This window comes from Gopherus flavomarginatus, chromosome 8 (genome assembly GCF_025201925.1).
Source record: "Gopherus flavomarginatus isolate rGopFla2 chromosome 8, rGopFla2.mat.asm, whole genome shotgun sequence".
Taxonomy (NCBI): Eukaryota; Metazoa; Chordata; order Testudines; family Testudinidae; genus Gopherus; species Gopherus flavomarginatus.
This window is the reverse complement of record NC_066624.1, coordinates 27,301,468-27,323,309: the sequence shown is the minus strand read 5'-3', so window position 1 is coordinate 27,323,309 and position 21,842 is coordinate 27,301,468. Positions and strand designations below refer to the sequence as shown.

The window sequence follows — 21,842 nt, the reverse complement described above, 5'->3', positions numbered from 1 at the left end:
CCCTGAGTTAGCCTAGACCATTTTCCCAGAAATTTACAGGAGTCTTGACCCTTTTTACAGGAGTCTGGACCCATCCTAAATACATAAAATGAGCCGGCGTTCATTTAGGGAACTGTCCCGACTTAGACGTCTGGTTACCAGTACAGGAGGACTTTCACACACCAATCACACAAGAAGGAAATTCAGGTTCGTCAGAGCGATGCCTGCTGCAACACATAAAAGGAGCCCACAGGCTACTGCCTCAATTGCCCTTGCTTTCACACTAAGGGTTTTACCCAAGGTGTGGTGCGGCTGCAATTGTGCAGATTTCACTCACTCAGACCGCGGGGACAGGAACCCCTTGGTCGGCCGATCCCCAGACAGAGACGGCACCCAGACTCAAACACTCCACAAGAGGACAGATAGACACAGAGACAGGACAGTCCTCAGTCCGGACAAAACACAGAAATAATTACCTGACCAGATTCCTGATGTCAGATCCCGGGATCCCTACCAGAACAGAGTGGGAACCAACAGGTTCGATGGCGTAGACCTCACTGTGGCTGTGCGCCTTTCCGCTCTAGTGGGGGACCGCTTGGGCCAAATGCCCAGGTGCCGGCTGCCACGGTCATCCCACAAAAACAGTCAGGAATCACACAGCCCCAGTGAAGACGTTTGCCATCTCGGTGGAACCTCCAAATTGTCAAAGTTAGAATCAGGACTCACAATTTGTCAGACCACTCTGTTTTATTAGCACAGCGCTCTGCCAATAACATTCAGAATATGTGAGCGGCCATGCAAGGCCAAAACAGTCTTATTTATACAGATAAAAGAGCGGGAATCAGACAAAGGAACAAAGAAAGCAAAACTGTAAAATTCACCTGGGGCACAGCATGCATATCCTACTTCCTTACTAACTCTTTATGGATCTGAGGCTAATACTTCACCAATTGCCCTTAAATGGTGCAATTGTTCTATGTGAATGTCTGTATTCCTGACACCTGGATTGCAGCATTCCAACAGTTTTTCTTAAAGGTACAGACAACATTTCTTTAATCCTTTCTATTTTCACAATATAATTCATTCTACTTTCACAATGGCATACTTAGAAAGAACCATCACATTAAAACTAACTCGGCACAACATACCATATGCCTACTATTATCCATGTTACAATAGAACTCCTGTGGATTAGACCCTGCAATGTGCTGAGCACTCAGGGTCTGATCCTGTGAAGCACTTAAGCATCCATCTGCCTTTAGGTACATAAAAAGTCCCGTTGCCTTAAAATTAAGCAAATGCTTAAGTGCTTTGGTGGATTGGATATTGACTAGAGCTGGTAGTTCTGTAAAATAAAAAAAGTTTTGGGTCAACCTGAAATAAACATACTAAGCAAACTGAAAAATTGGAAAAAACAGGGTCGGGTCAAACAAAACATTGGATTAGACCTGAAATTAACATTTTAATTTTGAGCTTTTGAAAACATTTTTAATAAAATTGAAGTAAATTTTAAAATGAAGTCATTTTGACTGAAACAAACAAAATCTGTCAAAACTAAACTTTAGAGGCACTGATTGACTACAATTAATTGAGTGAAAATGACATGAATTCACAAAATGTTTGTCAACCCAAATCTGCATTTTTCTGTGGAAAAGGGTTTGGATGGAAATTTTCACCCACTTCTAATCCTGAATGTTCAGTACCTTGCAGGATCAAGCCCCCAGAGCTTAGCATGGAACCTGTACGGATTCCTACTTTAGGTAACGACATGAGAAATGGAAGAGGCCCATTACATCAGTGAGTTGATTTCCACTGCCAGGCAGCTTGATGCCCCACTGGGAGGACTTGCCAGATAAAGTGGGGCTACAATTAGTATTAGATGAAAGGCTGACTAGAGGCAATCCCTATTCCTTTCCCTAATTCAGGCTATCGTTGAGGAAGAGACCTTCAGTAAGGGAAAGAATGGGGAGCGGGTGTAGGTGTTCAGTGCTTGAAGTGACCTGAAAAAAAGGGATCTAGCATGAGGTGGGAGCTGCCTCTCTGCAACCTTGCTCTACTTAGTTATTCAGGGTGTCTGTGTGCCCCCTCCCTATGTGTGAGCTGGGATAGAGGGGAAGGGTGCAGTGTGGGTGGGTGGGGTGTCCTGAAGTTTCATGATATGCTGTAGTCTTTAACTCCTGTCAGTCAGGGCTGGAGGGGGTGTAGGTGTGGGGACAGAGCTGGGAGAGGTGGGGTGGGGGCTGTATCAGGACCGAGGACACCCAGGTATTGGAAGTGAGGGCGCGGGTGCTACCTCACTCCTGGCCTGGTTTCTATCATATACAGGGTTTCCAGTTCGGTTCAAGGGCTCTCAGCACCCCCATTATACAAATTGTTCCAGCACTGGGAACACCCTAGTGTGTCACGATAGACCACTGGGGATGCGGGGCTGCCGGCTAGGGCGGGGGGGGCAGAGTCTGTGTGTCCCGACAGCCCAGGCAGCGAGGAGGTGGGGCGTCGCGCGCACCCAACCCCAGTACAGCACCATCACCTCCGTCTCATCCGGGGATCTCCGCTCCGCCTCCTCCCGCCGCGGCGGCGCGCACGTTCCCTCCACCCCACCGCTCCGGCGCCAGGTCCCGCCCTCCCTGCGCGAGACGCAGCGCGGGGAGGGGAAGGCGGAAGTTGACTCCCAACAGCACCCGAGAGCCGGGTGGCGCTGAGTTCCGATCCAGAGCGTCTGCCTTCGCCGGCCGGGTCGGGCCTGAGGAGCCGCCGCCATGTCCAGCATGGAGAGTATCCTTTGGGCTGAAGGGCAGCGCGAGACGTGGCGGGGAGGAGGCGCGGGGAGGGTCCCCCGAGTGTCTGCAGCCCCGGCCCTGCTTCACACGGGGCCCCCGCAAGGTGGAGACACCCACCTCCCTGAGAGCTGGGCGAGCCCCCTCGGGGGAGGAAGGGCCCATCTCCCCCTCCCCCCGAGAGCTGGGCGAGCCCCCTCGGGGGAGGAAGGGCCCATCTCCCCCGAGAGCTGGGCGAGCCCCCTCGGGGGAGGAAGGGCCCATCTCCCCCGAGAGCTGGGCGAGCCCCCTCGGGGGAAAGGGCCCCATCGCGGGGGAGGCTGCCCACTCCTCCCTTTGAGTTGGAGCCTGTCTCTGTTGTTGAGTGTAAGGACTCCCCTGAGTGACAGACACACCAAACCCCTTCCTCACCAGACAGGCGATGCCATTGGCTAGACTGTCAACCTCTCCCACCCCGAAGAGGGACTGGCTGCATTGCAGGGAGCGGCCTGAACCCTGTGACCGCTTCTGGGTTCCTCTAGCCCAGTCTTTTATTTCAGCATGAAATCAGAATATTCATTCAAGCCTTGACATGGGCTCCAACCTTCTCCTTTTACCACACCAGGCCTGCTGGAGGCATGTGATACAGGGTGGATGTAATAGCAAGTGCTCAGGGTGGAGTGTTTCATCCACTTTTGTTTTGATCTTAGATCATGTGGGAAACTAGAAGAATCTTGAAATGATCAATAGTAGAAACTGGTAATTTCCTTTATTGTAAGACATGATGAAGACAATGTTTTAATTATAAATTGTTCATTTTCTATTAGTATCACAACAGAAATTGTGTTGTTCTATTCTTGCATACAAAGGCTGTCAAGCGATTAAAAAAATTAATTGCGATTAATCATGCTATTAAAAAAATCGTACTGTTTAAACAATAATAGAATACCATTTATTTAAATATTTTTGGATGTTTTCTACATTTTCAAATATTGATTTCAATTATAACAGAATACAAAGTACAGTGCTCACTTTATATTGTTTTTATTACAACTATTTGCACTGTAAAAAACAAAAGAAATAGTATTTTTCAGTTCACCTAATACAGGTACTGTAGTGCAGTCTCTTTATCATGAAAGTTGAATTTACAAATGTAGAATTATGTACAAAAAATAACTGCATTCAAAAATAAAACAGTGTAAAACTTTAAAGCCTTCAGGTCTACTCAGTTCTATTTCATGTTCAGACAAACAAGTTTGTTTACATTTGCAGGAGATAATGCTGCCCACTTCTTGTTCACAGTGTCACCTGAAAGTGAGAACAGGTGTCCTCATGGCACGATCGTAGCTGTCATCACAAGATATTTACCTGCCAGATGCACTAAAGATTCATATGTTCCTTCATGCTTCAGTCACCATTGCAGAGGATGTGTCCATGCTGATGACTGGTTCTGCTTGATAACAATTCAAAGCAGTGTGGACCGACAGATGTTCATTTTTATCATCTGAGTCAGATGCCACCAGCAGAAGGTTGATTTTATTTTTGGTGGTTTGGGTTCTGTAGTTTCCTCATCGGAGTGTTGCTCTTTTAAGACTTCTGAAAGCGTGCTCCACACCTCATCCCTCTCAGATTTTGGAAGGCACTTCAGATTCTTAAACCTTGGGTCGAGTGCTGTAGCTATCTTTAGAAACCTCACATTAGTACCTTCTTTGCGTTTTGTTAAATCTGCAGTGAAAGTATTCTTAAAATCGAACATCATGTGCTGAGTCATCGTCCAAGACTGCTATAACATGAAATATATAGCAGAATGTGGGTAAAATAGAGCCGGAGACATACAATTCTCTCACAAGGAGTTCAATCACAAATTTAATTAAAGCATTTTTTTAACAAGCATCATCAGCATGGAAGCATGTCCTATAGAATGGTGGCCAGAGCATGTAGGGGCATATGAATGTTTAGCACAGGGGTTCTCAAACTAGGGGTCGGGACCCCTCAGGGTGTCACAGGATTATTACAGGGGATGGTTGTGAGCTGTCAGCCTCCAACCTAAACCCCACTTTGCCTCCAGCATTTATAACGGTGTTAAATATATAAAAACGTGTTTTTAATTTATAAGGGGGGGGGGTCGCACTCAGAGTCTTGCTATGTGAAAGGGGGTCACCAGTACAAAAGTTTGAGAACCACTGGTTCAGCATATCTGACATGTAAATATCTTGCAGTGCTGGCTACAAAAATCACATGCAAATTCCTGTTCTCGTTTTCTGGAGACATTATAAACAAGGAGTGGGCAGCATTATCTCCCATAAATGTAAACAAACGTGTTTATCTTAGAGAGAGGCTGAAGGATAAGTAGGACTGAGTGGACTTGTAGGCTCTGAAATTTTGCATTGTTTTGTTTTTGAGTGTAGTTATGTAACAAAAAATAAATCTACATTTGCAATTTGCACTTTCACGATAAAGAGACTGCACTACAGTACTTGTATGAGGTGAATTGAAAAATACTGTCTCTTTTGTTTATCATTTTTACAGTGCAAATATTTGTAATAAAAAATAATATAAATTATAAATAAATATATAAAACAGTAACTCCTCACTTAAAGTCGTCCCAGTTAATGTTGTTATTGCTGATCAATTAGGGAACATGCTCGTTTAAAGTTGTGCAGTGCTCCCTACTAAGGTCATTTGGCAGCTGCCTGCTTTGTCCACTGCTTGCTGCTAGAGCAGCCCGTTGCAGCTAGCTGGTTGGGGCTTGTAGCCAGGGTGGACTGGCAGCCCCCCTATCAGCTCCTTCTATCAGCTCCCTGCTCCCCTAAGTTCCCTGTGTTGAAGCCGCCCAGCAGGCTATCAGTCGCTGGGCAGTTCAGCTGTCCCTCCGCCCACTGCCATGTGTTGCTCCTGCCCGCTGCCTTGGAGCTGCTCCCAGAGACTCCTGTCCATGGAAGGAAAGGGGGACGGGGGGGCTAATGTCAGAGTGTCCCTCTTCCCCCTGCTCTTGCACCCTGCTTACCCCTTCTCCATATAGAGCAGGGAGGGGACACATGGAGAGAGACAGAGAGAGCCTGGGGCTCTCTTAACTTTCTGATCCATTTAAAAAGACACAAGAGTGGGTCAGCTTACTTTAAAGGGGCAGTGTGCCTCTCTCTCTCTCTCTCTCACACACACACACACGTGTGTCTGTCTCTGTCTGCTATACTGTCTCCCCTCCCTCCTGTTCGTGCTGCCTTGTGTGAGAGGCTACAGTAATAACAGTGTGTTAACCCTTGAGGGCTCAGCCGAGTGCTAGTTCATCATTTAGCAGCAGGGCATTCCCTGGGAAATATCCCTCCTTCTTCCACCCTTTAACTTCACCTCCTCAGCCAAGCTTCACAGTCGTCATAGCTGTGAACAGTATAAAATTGTTTGTTTTAAACGTATAATATGTGTATATCTATATAATATATAGTTTTTTGTCTGGTGAAAAAAATTTCTCTGGAACCTAACCCCCCCATATTTACATTAGTTCTTATGGGGAAATTGGATTCGCTTAACATCGTTTTGCTTAAAGTCTCATTTTTCAGGAACATAACTACAACGTTAAGTGGGGAGTTACAGTACACTTTGTATTCTGTGGTGTAATTGAAATCAATGTATTTGAAAATGTAGAGGAACATCTAAAAGTATTTTATAAATTTCAATTGTTCTATTATTTAACAATACGATTAAAACTGCAATTAATTTTTGTATGGCGATTAACTTTTTCAGTGAATCGCATGAGTTAACTGATTAATTGACAGCCCTAATATAGATTATAGGTGGAAAGAAGTGAATAATTCCATTTTTGCAAGGAAAATAAACCTGCTAGATGGGAGAAGGAAGGACTTGGAATTTTTCCTGTATTTATGAATGACATAAGTGTTTCTGTCAAAACTTAGCTTCCCAGATGGGCTAACATCAAGTTATTGCTTCAGGGCTAATAGAAAACTCTCTTTTCTCTAGCAGTATATGTCCCCCCACTCCCCTGAGTCTCCCCCCCTTTCTTAGCAGTGGAATGTGAAGAGGGTGAAAATTATTTTGTTTGCAAGAATATATATTTTTATCTTCATTTTATAATGTGTCTGTAGAGATTTCTTATATCTAAAGTCTCTCATCCATTTGATCATGCTACTCTTCAGACTCCTGTTCCATTCCAAGTCTGACTTGTTTTATGTAATATCTGATCAGTATCCACTTAGCACTGTATCTTAGTGGAGGGACAGGGAGAGCAGCATTCCCCCAGTCCTGGTTGGGCTGGGGGATGCCAGTTCAGTCCTTGGAGCAAACTTGCACCTGACTGCCAGCAGCACCAAAGGGCTGTTCTGCCAGCCAGGAATAGCTGAAATGCCATAGCACTCTGGTTATGCCCCTATGCCAGAGTCTGTGACAGGGGTGACATTGATCAATTGGGGTTTTCCCCACACAACAGGAATTGTTAGCTGGATGGATCATGTGTCTTTGAGGCAGTGGCAGGAGCTAAGAATTGGTCCTTTTTTCCCTTTCCTGGTAATGATAGGAAATCATACTTAACGTCCTTTATAAACAAAAACAGAATAAACTTTTCCCTGATGTATAAAATGATCTTACCTTTAATGCTTTTTTTCTATATGTTTGGCTCAGCTGTATCCTCATCAGTAGTTCTAAGGATGTTGATAAGATGAAATGTTTGAACAGGTTTCTAAATAAATTATGGTGAATATAAGAAGTAGTTTGATTTCACTTGAGTTATCCTATATTGAGACAGGTACATTTAAAGGTTGGAGCAAGTGTACCATGGCATGAAAGATCTGTGAGGCAACAGATGATGTATTGTGCTATCTAACGTAGAAACATTGTGAGTAATTGAGGAAGTTTAAAAATAAAATCCTAGTGTGTGTCACAATGACTCAAAGCCATTGATTTAAGGAAGTGATGTAATACTTTACATGGTCATTCTGATCATTGACCTGAGCTGGATTGCAGTTGGCAATCTGTAGCTGCAATACTTCATAGCCTATTATCAGTTCCTAGGCCAAATCAGTCTAGCTTATGTTATATTCTCCTGATTAAATCTCCCTTCTCTTTTTGTTCCCACTATTTTCATTCTCTTGTGGTGTCTGTCTTCCAGCCTTGTCAGGACCTAAAATGCTAATGTAAAAACAAACAGAATGCTTTTTTTGGTGGAGAAATTTTTCAGGCCTTTTTTACACATTAGAAACAAACAAAAAAATACAGCTATCATTTTTCCTTTGCAGCTCACCTTTAAATGGATTTATGATTTAATCAATATTCCCATAATGCTCAAACTTTAAATATGTGAGGGTACAGTGACACTATTTGGCCTTGCACACCAAACTTATACACCTCTCTGTTACAAAAATGAGGCATCATGATGAAGTCAGTTGTTAAATGTTTTTTTCCTATTCACCTTCAAGCCAGGGTCAGCTATGGAACTTTGATGCACAAGCCAGAGACTAGAGTGGTGATTTAGGAAAAAAAATTCTGCATTTCTGCAGAGAATTATCATTGCATTAATGTTTAGTCAGTTAACGTTTCCTATTGAAGAAAAGATTGTTCACTAGTGATCAGTGTGCCAACTGATGAGTGGATGTTAGGGTGAAGAATTACATAGAAATAATGCACACATGATTTCAGCAAAATAATTCTTTGCCTCCTAAAAGGAAAATATTCATCTTTCCAGGGACTTATGTAAACATTTATTTATGACAGGGAACAATTTCTTATTTACATATGGTGAATTTTTGATATTTGGTTAGTAGGGTACTTAAGGGCAATGCTATTCCACTAAACAGCACGTGTGACAAAATGATCCATTGTCATCTAGTAAGAGTAAAGAGAATTTATAACTGAAGGATGTCATAAAGCCTCACCTTGTCACGGCCAGGTCTTATAGCACACATGGTGGGTAAGATTTCTCATTTTTCTCCCTACCTGATAGGGAGATGGGTGATCTGAAAAAGAATGTCATGGTAGCTTTGCTTTTCATCTTAATTTTGCCATAATTTTAAGCTGAACCCTTGATTTTTCTGTGTGGGTTTGTGGCACCATAGCATTCCTTGGAGCAGGAGGTAGCATCTTAGTAGGGTTTTAAAGTTAAAACTATATAGATTCTGTGTGAGTGCTAGGGATGGAATTTTCAGAAGCACTTAGCATTGTGATGAGACTGCTCCCTTTGAAGTCTATGATATAACTATCATTCTCTTCAGATTCCCAGGACTTCAGAATCACCCTACCTGTAAGTGCATATGTTCTAAAGACCAGCATTTTTTATTCCTTTTAACTACTTGAATTGGGTCTTTCATCAAAGTAAGCTAATTTTGGTTCTGAACTTGTTTTTTAAAAAAGTGTCCAAACTATGGTTTTAAGCTTAAGATGACAAAAGAACATGGGTTATGTAAAATTAAAAAAAACAAAAAACCGTATCTGCTCAATTTGTTTCTTGCAAATTAAAATGGCTGACCTACCAATATTAAAATTTGCCGAAGGAAATACAGTATGCATGTAGTGGGCTACTAAATCCAACGAAAGCGACATGTTCGTATTTTAAGTATTGCTAGTATTTTGTAGATCCTTAATATGCATTGCAGAACACCTGTTTAACTTGAAGTTTGCTGCCAAAGAGCTCAGCAGGAATGCAAAAAAATGTGATAAAGAAGAAAAGATTGAAAAGACTAAAATTAAGAAGGTAACTAACGAAACTAGGTTGTGCGTATATACTTAATTTTTCTATTTTATGCTAGGCAGGTCCTTAACTTGTATTTTGTAATGGTTTTCCTGGTGTGCATTGTAATAAAACAGGAAATCTATGTAGATTGGCAACATAGTATGTCCTATTGACTGTAACACATTTGTGACTGTGACCTGGTCTACATTACACAGTTAGGTCAACATAAGGCAGCTTATGTCAACCTAATTATGTCAGTGTCTACACTGCAGCCTTACTGCCACCGATGTAAGGGCTTGTCTACACTACCGTGTGGGGTTGATCAAAAATACACAAGTTCAGCTACGTGAATAGCGTAGCTAAAGTCGACGTACTTAGATCTGCTTACCGTAGTGCTTTCACTGCTGTAAGTACAGAGCTGACGCTCTTGTCAACTCTGCTTGCGCTCTTTGTTCTGGTGGAGTAGCGGAGTCGACGAGAGAGTGCTCAGCCATCGATTTATCATGTCTATATGAGACGCGATAAATCAATCCCCGCTGGATCGATCACTGCCTGCCGATAGTGTAGACAAGCCCTAAGTGCCCTACTACATTGACATCATAATTCCACCTCCACAAGAGGCTTATATCAGTGTCTTTAGTGACATGGTGTCTGTAGACACTGCATTCCTTACATTGGCTGTTGGCTGTAAGTAATTATTGCAGTTCCTGTAAGTCAATCTAGCCTACGTCAATTTAAGATTGTACTGTAGACATGCCCTTTGTCATGGTATTTTTTATATTCTTAAAATATTGTACATATTAACACTGAAATGGAATGTTTCATAACTTTTTCTTCAAAATTGACTGTGAATATGGTGGAAAGGCCTTTTCAAAGAGGAAGATTTTTTAGTGTTTTCTAAAGTCTCTGACTCATTATTAGTAATAGATCTTGCTTACTAAATTCTTCTTCTTCAATGCAGATTATATGGTTATAACTGAGGGCAGAACTTGATCTTTCAGTCTGAATTTAATTGTTAGTTCTGTTGATCTATGAGAATAATAAGGAATAGAGTCCAGCTTCCTATTTCATTGCTGCTGGACTGGCTTTTTTGTTGTTGTTACTGGGAGACTTTTTTCATCTCCAAGCAGAGACTTTCATTTCCCTGTTTGACACAGATAACATGGATTATGGGAGCCAGTAACTTGACTTCCAGCTCTGCCTTTGCATTTCTCTGCAGCAGTTTTCTCATAACTAAAAGAACAGTGTTAAGGTTAACCTGTAATGTTGGGTTATAATGACAGGATTAATGTGTTTGCATTTCTTTGAATATCTAAAGCACTTCATATACAGTGGGTTCTGCTTTTAGCAACTTATTGTTATCCAAGAGTGGCCAATAAGCGAAAGGCATGTTTGTGAGGCTGCACCTAGGGAAGGAAGCATTGGGGCAAACAACCTTTGCCTGCAGCTTCACAAGCCTGCCTGTAGCTGGTGCTCAGCATTCCCAGAGCTTCGTTCTGTGGCTGCAGCCATGAAAACCCGGCTTTCAGGCTACAGCCCGGGAAAGGAAGCTCTGGGATGTGCTGAGAGCAGAGTGCGATCAGAGCATGCAGGCGAAGGAACCATACCACTCTAGGGGACCTCAGCACCCCCACTCTCCATGAAAAGCCCGGCATCTGCTTCTACCTTGCCTGCAGCATCCCCTCTCAGCCCACAATGACAGGAGATCCCATTGCATGTGGATATGGGTCCTGCAGCCCTTTACCTTCAGTGTGGGCAGCGGGTCCCTGGCCACAGGCAGGTTTATGGGGCTTCCTTTGCCCCATAAACCTGCCTGCAGCCAGGGTCTGTCTTCCAAAAAAACAAAGTTGTTACCAAATGACCTGCCTGTTGCCACTATCCAAATCCTATTAACCTTAAAATCAATGGGATGGGGTTGGTTCCTGGCAAAATGTTGCTATTAAACAAAAATTAATACTGTATATGGATTGCTGTTAAGCAGCATCCACCATATACACAATGAGGGAGGAATACTTTTTGTTCTGATTTCATAAACAGAAAGATACTGTAATGAGGTATACATATTCCTTTTGAGTTATTTGTTTTAGTAGTACTAAAAGTATGAATTTGATGAAAAACTGGGTGCTTAATGTGTTTTGAAGGTTAGATATTTGTGAGCATATAAATCCAGAATGCTACTCCATAATACATCTGTAGACTTACTGATATTGATGCTTTTGGGAGTAGCTGAAAGTTTGAGGCATACTTTCTTATGCATAGAAGATGCCATCTAGTTCACATCCAAATCAATTGCAATCTTTCCATTGACTTCAATGGGAGTTGAATTGGACCTAGAGTTCGTTTGTTTTGCAAGTCTAAGTTTTTTGAAGGGCTTACTGCTGCTGGGTAATTACTGCTAAGAAGGGTTAGCAATAGTTTGCTTTTATTTAAACAGGCAATCCAGAAGGGTAATACTGAAGTTGCAAGAATACATGCAGAAAACGCAATCCGACAAAAGAATCAGGCAATCAATTTCTTGCGCATGAGTGCCAGGGTAGATGCAGTAGCAGCAAGAGTTCAAACTGCAGTAACAATGGGCAAGGTAAGCATGTTTTCATACTTCCATGTATAAACTCTCCAGATAGATGAGGCCTCTAATTCTCCTTTAAACTGTCTTAATTCTATCCCTAAAACAATGAATTAGTAAGCTTACTGGGATGGCCTGACAGTCTTCAATTGTGGCCCGCAGTAAACTAAGTTGTGTATGAAGCATTGGCTTGTGAGAGTTATGAATTAATTAGTTGGGTTAATGCCACCATCCTTCATATGGTATTGGTGCTGTTGCATGTTTCTCCTAGTACTTACAGGAAACAAATGTTTCTTGTTAGCTAACCAATGTGTCCTAATTTAAATCAATGTCTTGTGTCACAAATTTTTAAAGATAACTGTCCCTTCCATTTTACAAGTAGATACACTTAATAAATTGATTTCTTGTGGGTTTCCAAAAAGGCATATAGAAAGTATTTCTGTTTCAATCTGCTGTAGAAGAGGTGGGCAAACTATGGGCCGAATCCGGCCCGTCAGGGCTTTGGATCCGGCCTGCAGGATTGCCACCCCTGTGGCGCCGCGGGCCCCGCTCTGCTCCAGAAAGCGACCAGCACCATGTCCCTGCAGCCACTGGGGGAGGCCTGCCCTGGCCCTGTGCCACTCTGGGAAGCGGCTGGCTCCATGTCCCTGCGGCCCCTGGGGGAAGCAGAGGGCTCTGTGCACTGCCCTTGCCTGAAGGCACCGACTGCCCCCCACCCCCCGCAGCTCCCATTGGCTGGGAGCAGGACTGCAGCCAATGGGAGCTTTGGGGGATGTACCCATAGACGAGGGCAGCGCACAGAGCCCTCTGCCTCCCCCAGGTGCCACAGGGACATGGAGCCGGCTGCTTCCCGGAGTGGCACGGGGCCAGGGCAGGCAGGGAGCCTTAGCCCTGCTGTGTGCCACTGCCGCCCCGGAGCCGCTCCTCCTGCACCTCACGCTCCAACCCTTTTCCCCGAGCACCCTGCCGCACCCCACATCCCTCTTGCACCCTAACCCCTTGCCTTGAGCCACCTGCTGCACCCGACACCCCTCCTGCACCCCAACCCCTTGCCCTGAGCCCCTTCTTGCACACTACACCGCCTCCCACACCCTGCACTTCCTGCTGCACCCCTGCCTTGAGCCCCCTGCTGCATCCCTCCTGCACCCCAACCCCCTGCCCTGAGCCCCCTCTTGCACTCCATACTCCATCCTCCACCCCAACTGCTTGCTCTGAGCCCTTCCTGCACACTGCACCCCCTTCCACACCCCAACCCGCTGCCCCAGCCCTACATTCATGGCCCTGCATGCAATTTCCCCACCTAGATGTGGCCCTCGGGCCAAAAAGTTTGCCCACTCCTGTACTATAGAGTCTGCAAAATAGATATGTAATAATAGTTTAGAATCTTTTAGACACTAGTACACTTACCTTTTATGGTCCCAGCTCAAAATGACCTGTCTAGTGACTGCATTGTTAAATAGACTGTCAAGGATATTTCTGCAATTCTGTTACTTTAGTTTACTATCTTATTAGATAGCATTTGGCTGGGAGATCCAAGGAAATTGTAGGTACTGTAGGAAACTAATTAAATTGATTTCTTACCTCTCCATACTGAATCCGTTCCTTGCAATGATGCTAGAAAATGGGCTGTCTTTAAGATGAAAAATAAAATGGAGATCTTGAGCATCTATGGTCAGTAAAGATGCTATGGTAAGAAGTGGTGATGTTGTTCCTGGTTTATACTGTTGGAAATAAGTGGCTTAGAAATACCTAAGGTAAACATACCACGTTCCCTGTGCAGTTTCAGTCATATGCTGTTTTTGTTTTTTCTAACTGCTGTACAGTGTTCCTCTTCACTGTTAAGTACTCCAGAAGTGGCTACACTTCAGTGGCAGATGAAATAATTCTTATATATTTGAAGTATGTAACAGTTATCTTTTGGAAGAAAAGGAACATGAGATTATTATTGCAGATCAAAGGCCTGAAAAGCTTCTTTAAAACTTAGTTTTGTAAAGATTCCTGGGCTTGTTTGTGGTGGTCTTGTTTTTATTGCATCCTGTTGTATTAGTTTAGATAGACTATATGGGCTCAAAGATTTAAAGGTGTTAATATGACTTTGTAACTGTCCAACATTAAACAATGTTAAACAGAGTTTGGTGTACAGAGACCTCAGCCTGCTTAATACCATGGCAGACACACCATTACATTTAAAAAAAAAAATAAACTATTTAAAAGATACAGACAAGTAGGAAAATCAGTTGAAGCCTTTGAAATGTAAAGTATTAAGTAAGATTTTTACTTGAATGTGCCTTGTTTCCTTTCCCTGTGTCTGGAGAGAGTTTTTGAAAGGAAAAACCCTCTTTGTTGGATAGTCTTTTAGGTGATATTAAAGATGGTAATAACTCTCCTTTTTAGGGAAAAGAGAATTTAGGCTGTGTTTAGACAGCCACTTTCAGCACTAAAACTTTTGACATTCAAGGATGTGAAAAAACATAGCTCCCAGTGATAAAGCTGCCACTGCTCTTTCAGGTTAGGTTTTTTTAATCACCAGGAGAGCTCTCCCCCAGCGATAAAGCGTGTCTACACTGTCCACATCATGGCACCACTGTGGCAGCACTGTAACGTGGGTAGTGTAGACATACCCTTAGCTGAGAGGGTCCTGGTGCTGTTGCTGCTGTTAATCTGATCCTGCTTCCTTTAAGACACAACAGGACAAATACACACAGAGAAAACAAAATGTTAAAGATAGAAACTGCAGCTTCTGTCTCTGGTGTTGACTTTTGCTTGCATCCTCATTGCTGGAAAAACATGCACAGCCGAAGGTCTTATCAAGACCTGGCAAACTTGTACCAGCAATGGGCTGTTTAGGGCATTACATTTAGCTGATTCTTTCTGGTCACAGACTGACAGCAGTGTTGTGAAATGTACAGTCTTGGCCAGCTAAACCAGAATCTTATCAGTCAGAAGGAAAAAGAAGGCTAGGAAAGAGAAGAAATAGGGTGGAGAAGGAAAAGGAGTCAGGAGGTAAGGAGTGACAGTCTCACATCCCGGGTGGCATTTGGAAGTAAGCTGGAGATAGTAGAGGTGACAGTGTCATCTGGGTCCCTCTCTCTTGGGCCTGGTGTGATCAGGACATTTTCCAGTCAGAATAGTGAAAGCCCAGTGGTATGACAATGAATCCTGGGGTTCCAGGAGACCGTGGGAGTATCAGCTATGATGATAAAGCTCACTCCTTCCCCTTCTCTCGTCTTGTCAGTCAGCATCTACATCCCTCATGTTCCCAGGTCTCTCTTTGAGGACACCAATAGGAATCAGTGGATAGAATACCCTATCCCAGGGATTGGCAACCTTTGCTAGGGTGAGCCCTCTGTCCGGCCGCACCAGTTTGTTTACCTGCCACATCCACAGGTTCAGCCAATCGCGGCTCTCACTGGCTGCGGTTCACTGCTCCAGGCCAATGGGGTCTGTGGGAAGCAGCGCGGGCCGAGGGATGTGCAAAAGGTTGCTGATCCCTGGCCGATCCTCTTACTATTTTTCTTCACCAATTAGACCTAATTTCCAACACAACAACTTGGGTCCTTTTGGTTTCATGTTTATTAAGTATGAATTTAACACAGAGCTTGAGTTATATTAGTAGGCCTCTTTGTTGAGGCTAATTCAGTTTGTTGGTCTCCCTTTTACATCTTTTACCCTCAAAATTCATTTGTTATAGGCTGTTGTGACATGTTCTGAATTTTTATCCACTTTCTCACAGTTACTCACAACTAGGGTAGACTTACTTGGCCCCAGTTATTCCTACAATCATAACTCAAAAAATGCTATATAGATTTCAGTTCCCTATGATTTGTGAAATGTCTTTATTTCTAGAGATTCAGCCCAGAGCTTTTTGGTTTTTTACAGCTAAACTGTAAACTTCTGAAAAGCAGAGTTTATAGTAAAAAGCTGATAGACCTGAAAACAGCTGTGTGACACTACTGTTACAGAATTGTAAAAGTTCTTTGGACAGAGATGAGAACAGACAAGTTTACTTAAAAACAGGAGCGGTTAACCAAACTAATGATAGTTTATTATGTGATTTTGTAATAGGTTTATATCTTTTACTTTATCTTTTTTAGGTAACAAAATCAATGGCAGGAGTAGTTAAATCTATGGATGCTACATTGAAGAGCATGAACCTGGAAAAGGTAGGCATACATTTAATTATTTGGAATTCAGAGGTATACATTCAGTTTTATACTTTTGCTTTGACAGTATTTGTTTGTCTGCAGATATCTGCCTTAATGGACAAATTTGAGCACCAGTTTGAAACACTAGATGTTCAGACAGCACAGATGGAAGACACAATGAGTAATACTACTACGTTAACAACACCACAGGTAAGAATAACTGATATTGCAGCAAATAAAATACCATGTTACTCAACTGTACAAAGAGATTTTCTCTTCTATACTTTGCCTTTTGAAAGCTATAACAGGAGTTGGGGCATTCTTAGTTTAATGTGAGAAATATTTACATGCTACCTTGTGACCAAAAGAATAGTTTGAGCTGCTAAATGCTCTGATAAAAAGTGTACATGTTATGTATACGGTCTTAAGCTCCCCTCTTACACCTAATGTGTTTGAATGGTGGTATAGCATACAATTTTCTGCCTCTCTGTTGAAATTTATGGAACTTTTGACTAACTTTTAATAAACATTTTTAGTCAAAAGACACACCACCGTCAGCTATATCACAATTAAAAAAACATAGTTCCAAAAGAGTAAAAAAGTTTTTGTTCAAAGGATTATATAAAGAAGTCTGATGATGGGGAAGATGCTTCCTGTGTCCTGATAAAAGAATTGTTTCATAATAGTGATGACTATAGTAACATTTCTATAGTTGTGATATTCAAGTAGATGTGATTTGTACAGACAGGATTAGACTCAATCATATTTGGAAATATTACGGATCAGTAATTGAATTTGGAGAACTGATTTGCATGGCAGCCACAGTATGAGATGTGCTCCTTGTATTCTGAATTCCTGTAGCTCCCTCTGGTGGTGAAGACTGTAAATGTTCAAAATCCACAGAAGCTCCTTTCTAAATCAGTTTTATTAAGACAGTAGCATTTTTGCTTATTGCAAATCATATGGTTAATCTTGTATTAAATACAATAACAGAAACTGATTCAGTTTTGATTTCCTGTTCTAGAACCAAGTGGATACGCTTCTACAGGAAATGGCGGATGAAGCAGGGTGAGTATAATATAAAAATTATTGAAGAGTAGTAATATTTGTGTACCTTAAGGGAAGTCAAATCTGGCTCTTATACTTGATTTTAATTAAATTATCAGATTTCCCTCACTTTAAATGTGCTAGCCTTGTGGAGCTAAATAATCCAGTGGCTGTCTATATGCTGAGCTTTCACCTCTGGATACCATGGCTCAAATCTTCATGAGTGAAGATGGATAGAGGTCATAAACCGCCGTGTAGTTTTGGCATGATTATTTATGCTAAAGTCTAGAACTAGAACAGCTCATTTCTGTCATAAAAGCACTTTACAGAAATGGACCATGCTATATAATAAACTTATTTAGGGTGCACTTCATGTATGTATGAATAGGTTTAACTGTCTCAGCGTGATCCATTTCTTTATAGTTATCTTACAATAGCAATGAGTGAGGACAAGGCTGCATACTATTTTGAAGTACAGATGTTTAATAATGTTGTTCTCTCAGCCTTTAAAAAGGCAGTGAGGGACATCTGGCTTAATACTAAAAAATGATCGAGCCCAGGATAGTGCAGTCAGGCGATCAGTCAACTCTGCTTGTCCGTCCATCCATCCATCCTTCCTAAATCTGTTTAATTTCAGTTGAGAAAAGTGCCAGTGATAGCAGGGGATTGGACTTGATGACCCAGGAGGTCCCTTCCAGTCCTTTGCCCTATGTTCCCATTATTCCCCTTTCATGTCATCTTTGTAAGACGAGAGCTGGTGTTACTGCTTTGTTGCCATAAATGCACTGCCCTATAGGAATGAAAACGGTGTCCCTGCTGCTGGACTGGGCTTTGCTGGGGATAACAGAGGGATGGAGAATTAGTGCACCATACTACTATTGCTGCTGGGTTGCTTTTATTTGACAGATTTTGTATTAAAACTGTGATGTAGAATTTGATGCCTTATCACCAGTCTGAGCCCTGCTTAACGCACTGGTACTATCCAAAAGCATCCCCAGTAAACAGAAATTTTGCTAATTGTCCTAGCAATTATTATTGTTAGACAAACTCTTTGCTTGGTGATAACCCCACTTTCCTGATCAAGCTTGGCTAATTAATTGGAGTACAAAGTATCAGGATGTGCTTGAGACACTGGCCACACGCTATATAGAACACCATTTTTCAACTATTGTACACCCTGCTGTGATCTGTCACTGTATTTATTTTTGTGATATATATTTGTCTTCTGTTTTTAATTGTAGCCTTGATCTGAACATGGAACTACCCCAGGGGCAAACAGGTTCTGTTGGCACAAGTGTTGCTTCAGCAGAGCAGGTAAATATTGCTTTGTAGTTTTTCTAATAGATCATTTATCACATTTATGTAGAAGAGTTATTGTTATATGTGATATTTAAAATTGAAATTTATTTGCAAACTTCTAGGGCCTTGTAATAAATTAGTTTTATTTTTATAAAAAGAAATGCAGTCTGTAAGTAAAACAAGGTTTGCTTGCAGGCATAAGGGGTGTGTATTTGTGTTTTAATGAGTCTACCAGTTGTACACGTACCTTTAACTTTTCCTCTGTTCAATAACTGGATCATCCGATGTATATACTGGGTCAGGTCCTCTTCTCTTGCTAAGGTCCCCTATGCTTCTGAAGCAGGGAAAAGGGGCCTTAAACTAGCTCTGAATGAGCAGCTCAGAATTTTTCTGGCCCTGGGCAGATCCTCAGCAAAGGTAAACCTGGCATTGCTGTTTACACCCCCTGCTCCAGCGGAAGAAGATTTGAGGGGCTTAGCTTTTAGAATAATGTACTTCAGTGATCTTGCATTGGTGAATGATCCTTTAGGGAACCATTTTAGCCAGAGTATGTTAGAGGACAGTTCCAGCTTGCACTAAGGTCTGATTTGGCCATTGGATGGTTCTGGGAATGGCAGAGGTACAAGGTGGTGTAGAGCCACCATTCTACTTCAACTTCAGTTTGAGCTTAGTTCATTTGAGGATGCAACCCAATGACTCAGTTACAGTGGAGTCAATTAGCACTTGTCTCCTAGAAATGCAAATTCTTATCTGGCTCTTGCTTGTGTCTTATTTATTGTTGTGTTTGTGGTGTGACCTTGGATAGTACACGTGTGTTTGCATTTATCTTCTTTTAAAACTAATACGTAGAAATGATTATAACTGTTTATTCTGACATTCTGCAGGATGAGCTGTCACAGAGACTGGCCCGCCTACGTGATCAAGTTTAACTTAAGTAATCAAAACTGTGGATCTCTGTATATGCTTCTGAAGCATTCCCACTGTATACATCTTATCCTGTATGCAGTATGCCCTGGATGTCTAAATATTTGTACTATATGATACTTCACTTTTGGCTTGCTGTCCTTTCTAAATACATTAAGAAATTCAAAGGTATCACAGCCTTTTAATGTTTTTCTAGGTCTGTACAGTACATTTTGAAGTTGGGGATATATTTTTGCAATTATCTTTTCACAGAACCAAGCTACAGTTCTCAGTCAACTAATAATGTTGGCTCATTCTAGTTGAAGGAAAAGCTGAACACTAACATGATATATAATATTTTAAATTATAAAGTGGGTTTTTAAAATTATGAAAAACATGTACAGTAGGGCAACTGATGCATGCAATTCAGATGATGGTTGCGGTTAACTTGCTTACACAGCAAAATTCATAGAATACACGGACGTGTTGTCTTTGTTAATAACCATATTAAAACATATAGTTGGACTTGAATCTGTTTTTTTGGTCTTTTAAAACTACATTACTTGCAGAACAACTTAATGGGCTAGTTAAAAATTAGCTACCAAAAGCTGTTTTCACCGAACTGGGAACTTGTATAGTACCATCACTTCAGTACAGGAGGAATAAAATTTGTTTTTCAACATTTTTGTCTAGATTATTTGATACATGTGTATTAGTTAAGAAAAGTGACTCCATATTATGTTAAGGCACCCGTGTTAAAAAATTTTTAACTGTCATCCTTATATTCTATAAGAATATGGACTGAGTTTTGCAGATGTAACACCAACACACATTTTAATGTTTTTGCTGATAGCTGGTAGCTTATTTTAGATTTTACTATCTACTTTAAAAGTAAACCAATTCAAATATTTTCTTTCTTACTATGAACTTCAATCTAATGTTGTCAGAAGTATCAAACTCTTCATACAGTCCTAATTCGGAGAAATAATTATAAAATTTTTTAGTTAGAACTACCTGTGATGTTATGCAAAACAATGATTTGTGCCAAAAAAAAAATTACTCAGACTCCTAATTACTGTGCAGCTTCTTGTATTGTAGTGACGCCTCTACATTACAGTAAGCAATAGTGAAGTTTTAGATTTTTAGAAGTAGTCTTTAACTGACAGATGTGCAGGGTGTCACATAGCTGCGGTCTTTCTAATGTTGCAAAAATCTTTACATAATTCAAACAGGATTTCTCTGTAAATGTATAAATAACCCTATACTGAAAACCCAATCCATTCATGAAATTGTTTAAATAACAAAGGCATTCCAAGTACAATTAGAGGCTTTCACAAAATGATACGTAACTCAGCATTTGGCATTCATACAAAATATTCTTCACTGAGAATAAGGTTATATTTCAGCAAAGAATAGTTAAAACTGCGTGCAATAAGGTAAACTGCTGTTGGTCAAAGCAACAATCTTGGATCCATAGGTTTCTTTGGATCCATAGGTTTCTTGGGATGTATTTGCTATAACACCAAAAGTTTACTTACTTTGAGATAGTCCACCAAGTGTTGTTTTCATCTTATTAAAACAGTCCTCTTTGTCATCTGTATAAAGTACAGTTTATAGTCCTAGGCTGTTAAGGTAGAGATCAAAGCAGGGAAAAATATTCCTGGAATATGGATTTATCTTTATTTTCCATGAATAAATTATTTTGACTGTCTAATGATTATTATTTTGATGTGTGTCACTTGCTGGAATGTTAATGCATTGTATATATTTATCAAACTGTGAATGCCTCCAATATGAATAATTAAAATAGGAAACAGATGGTTTTTAATCTGGTAGCCTTTAACTTTATTTGCTACTTTCAGTAATGAAATAATTTTTCTTTTTAAAATATCCCAGATTGGAAAATGAGGAGTGACCTTTAACATTTTTATTTTTATGCACTCGTACTAAACATGTAGACATCTTTCCCCAACAAAGTTGTAGGAACTAAAGATCTGGTTTGTGTGGATAGGAAGTGGAAAATGCCATATAGAGACTCTTCTCTCTCAGGTCTATAATGGCCAAACATAATTATTTGATGGCTGTTTTTCCCTTAATGTAAAATGACTTGTTGAGCTCAGTGCAGCTTTTGGTTGAAGTATCCATGTGTTCACAAAAAAATTGCCAAGTAATGACCATAGTGGTAATCTCAAAAAGGCCACTAGCTGATTATGCTGGACTGTTATCATTCATAAAAGTGACCCCTCCAGAAAAAATTTCCTGTCATGCTGGCCACTGCACTGCAGCTACATGTTTTCTAACTGTTCTGTCTCTAAACAGAGGGATTAGGTCTTTAAATCTGGCACCTTTCATCAGCATGAAATTAACTTCAGGAGTTAAAAACTGTATTGGTTTTCCGATTGTTTTTGCAGTCGACACATTTACCAATTTATCAAACAAGATCAGATTAGTGTGAAATAATGTGAAGGCTG

The 21,842-nt window shown here is 41.3% G+C and overlaps 1 protein-coding gene across 1 annotated transcript; it reads left to right on the top strand.

Annotated features, from left to right (window-relative positions):
- Nucleotides 1-2,612: 2,612 nt before the first annotated feature.
- CHMP1B (charged multivesicular body protein 1B) lies at nucleotides 2,613-21,199 on the top strand. Its single transcript, XM_050965147.1, has 8 exons — nucleotides 2,613-2,754; nucleotides 9,335-9,432; nucleotides 11,846-11,992; nucleotides 16,072-16,140; nucleotides 16,225-16,332; nucleotides 17,147-17,190; nucleotides 18,411-18,483; nucleotides 19,353-21,199. The coding sequence occupies exons 1-8, from the start codon at nucleotides 2,739-2,741 to the stop codon at nucleotides 19,395-19,397; spliced, it is 600 nt and encodes a 199-aa protein (XP_050821104.1). The 5' UTR covers nucleotides 2,613-2,738; the 3' UTR covers nucleotides 19,398-21,199.
- The last annotated feature ends 643 nt before the right edge of the window (nucleotides 21,200-21,842 follow it).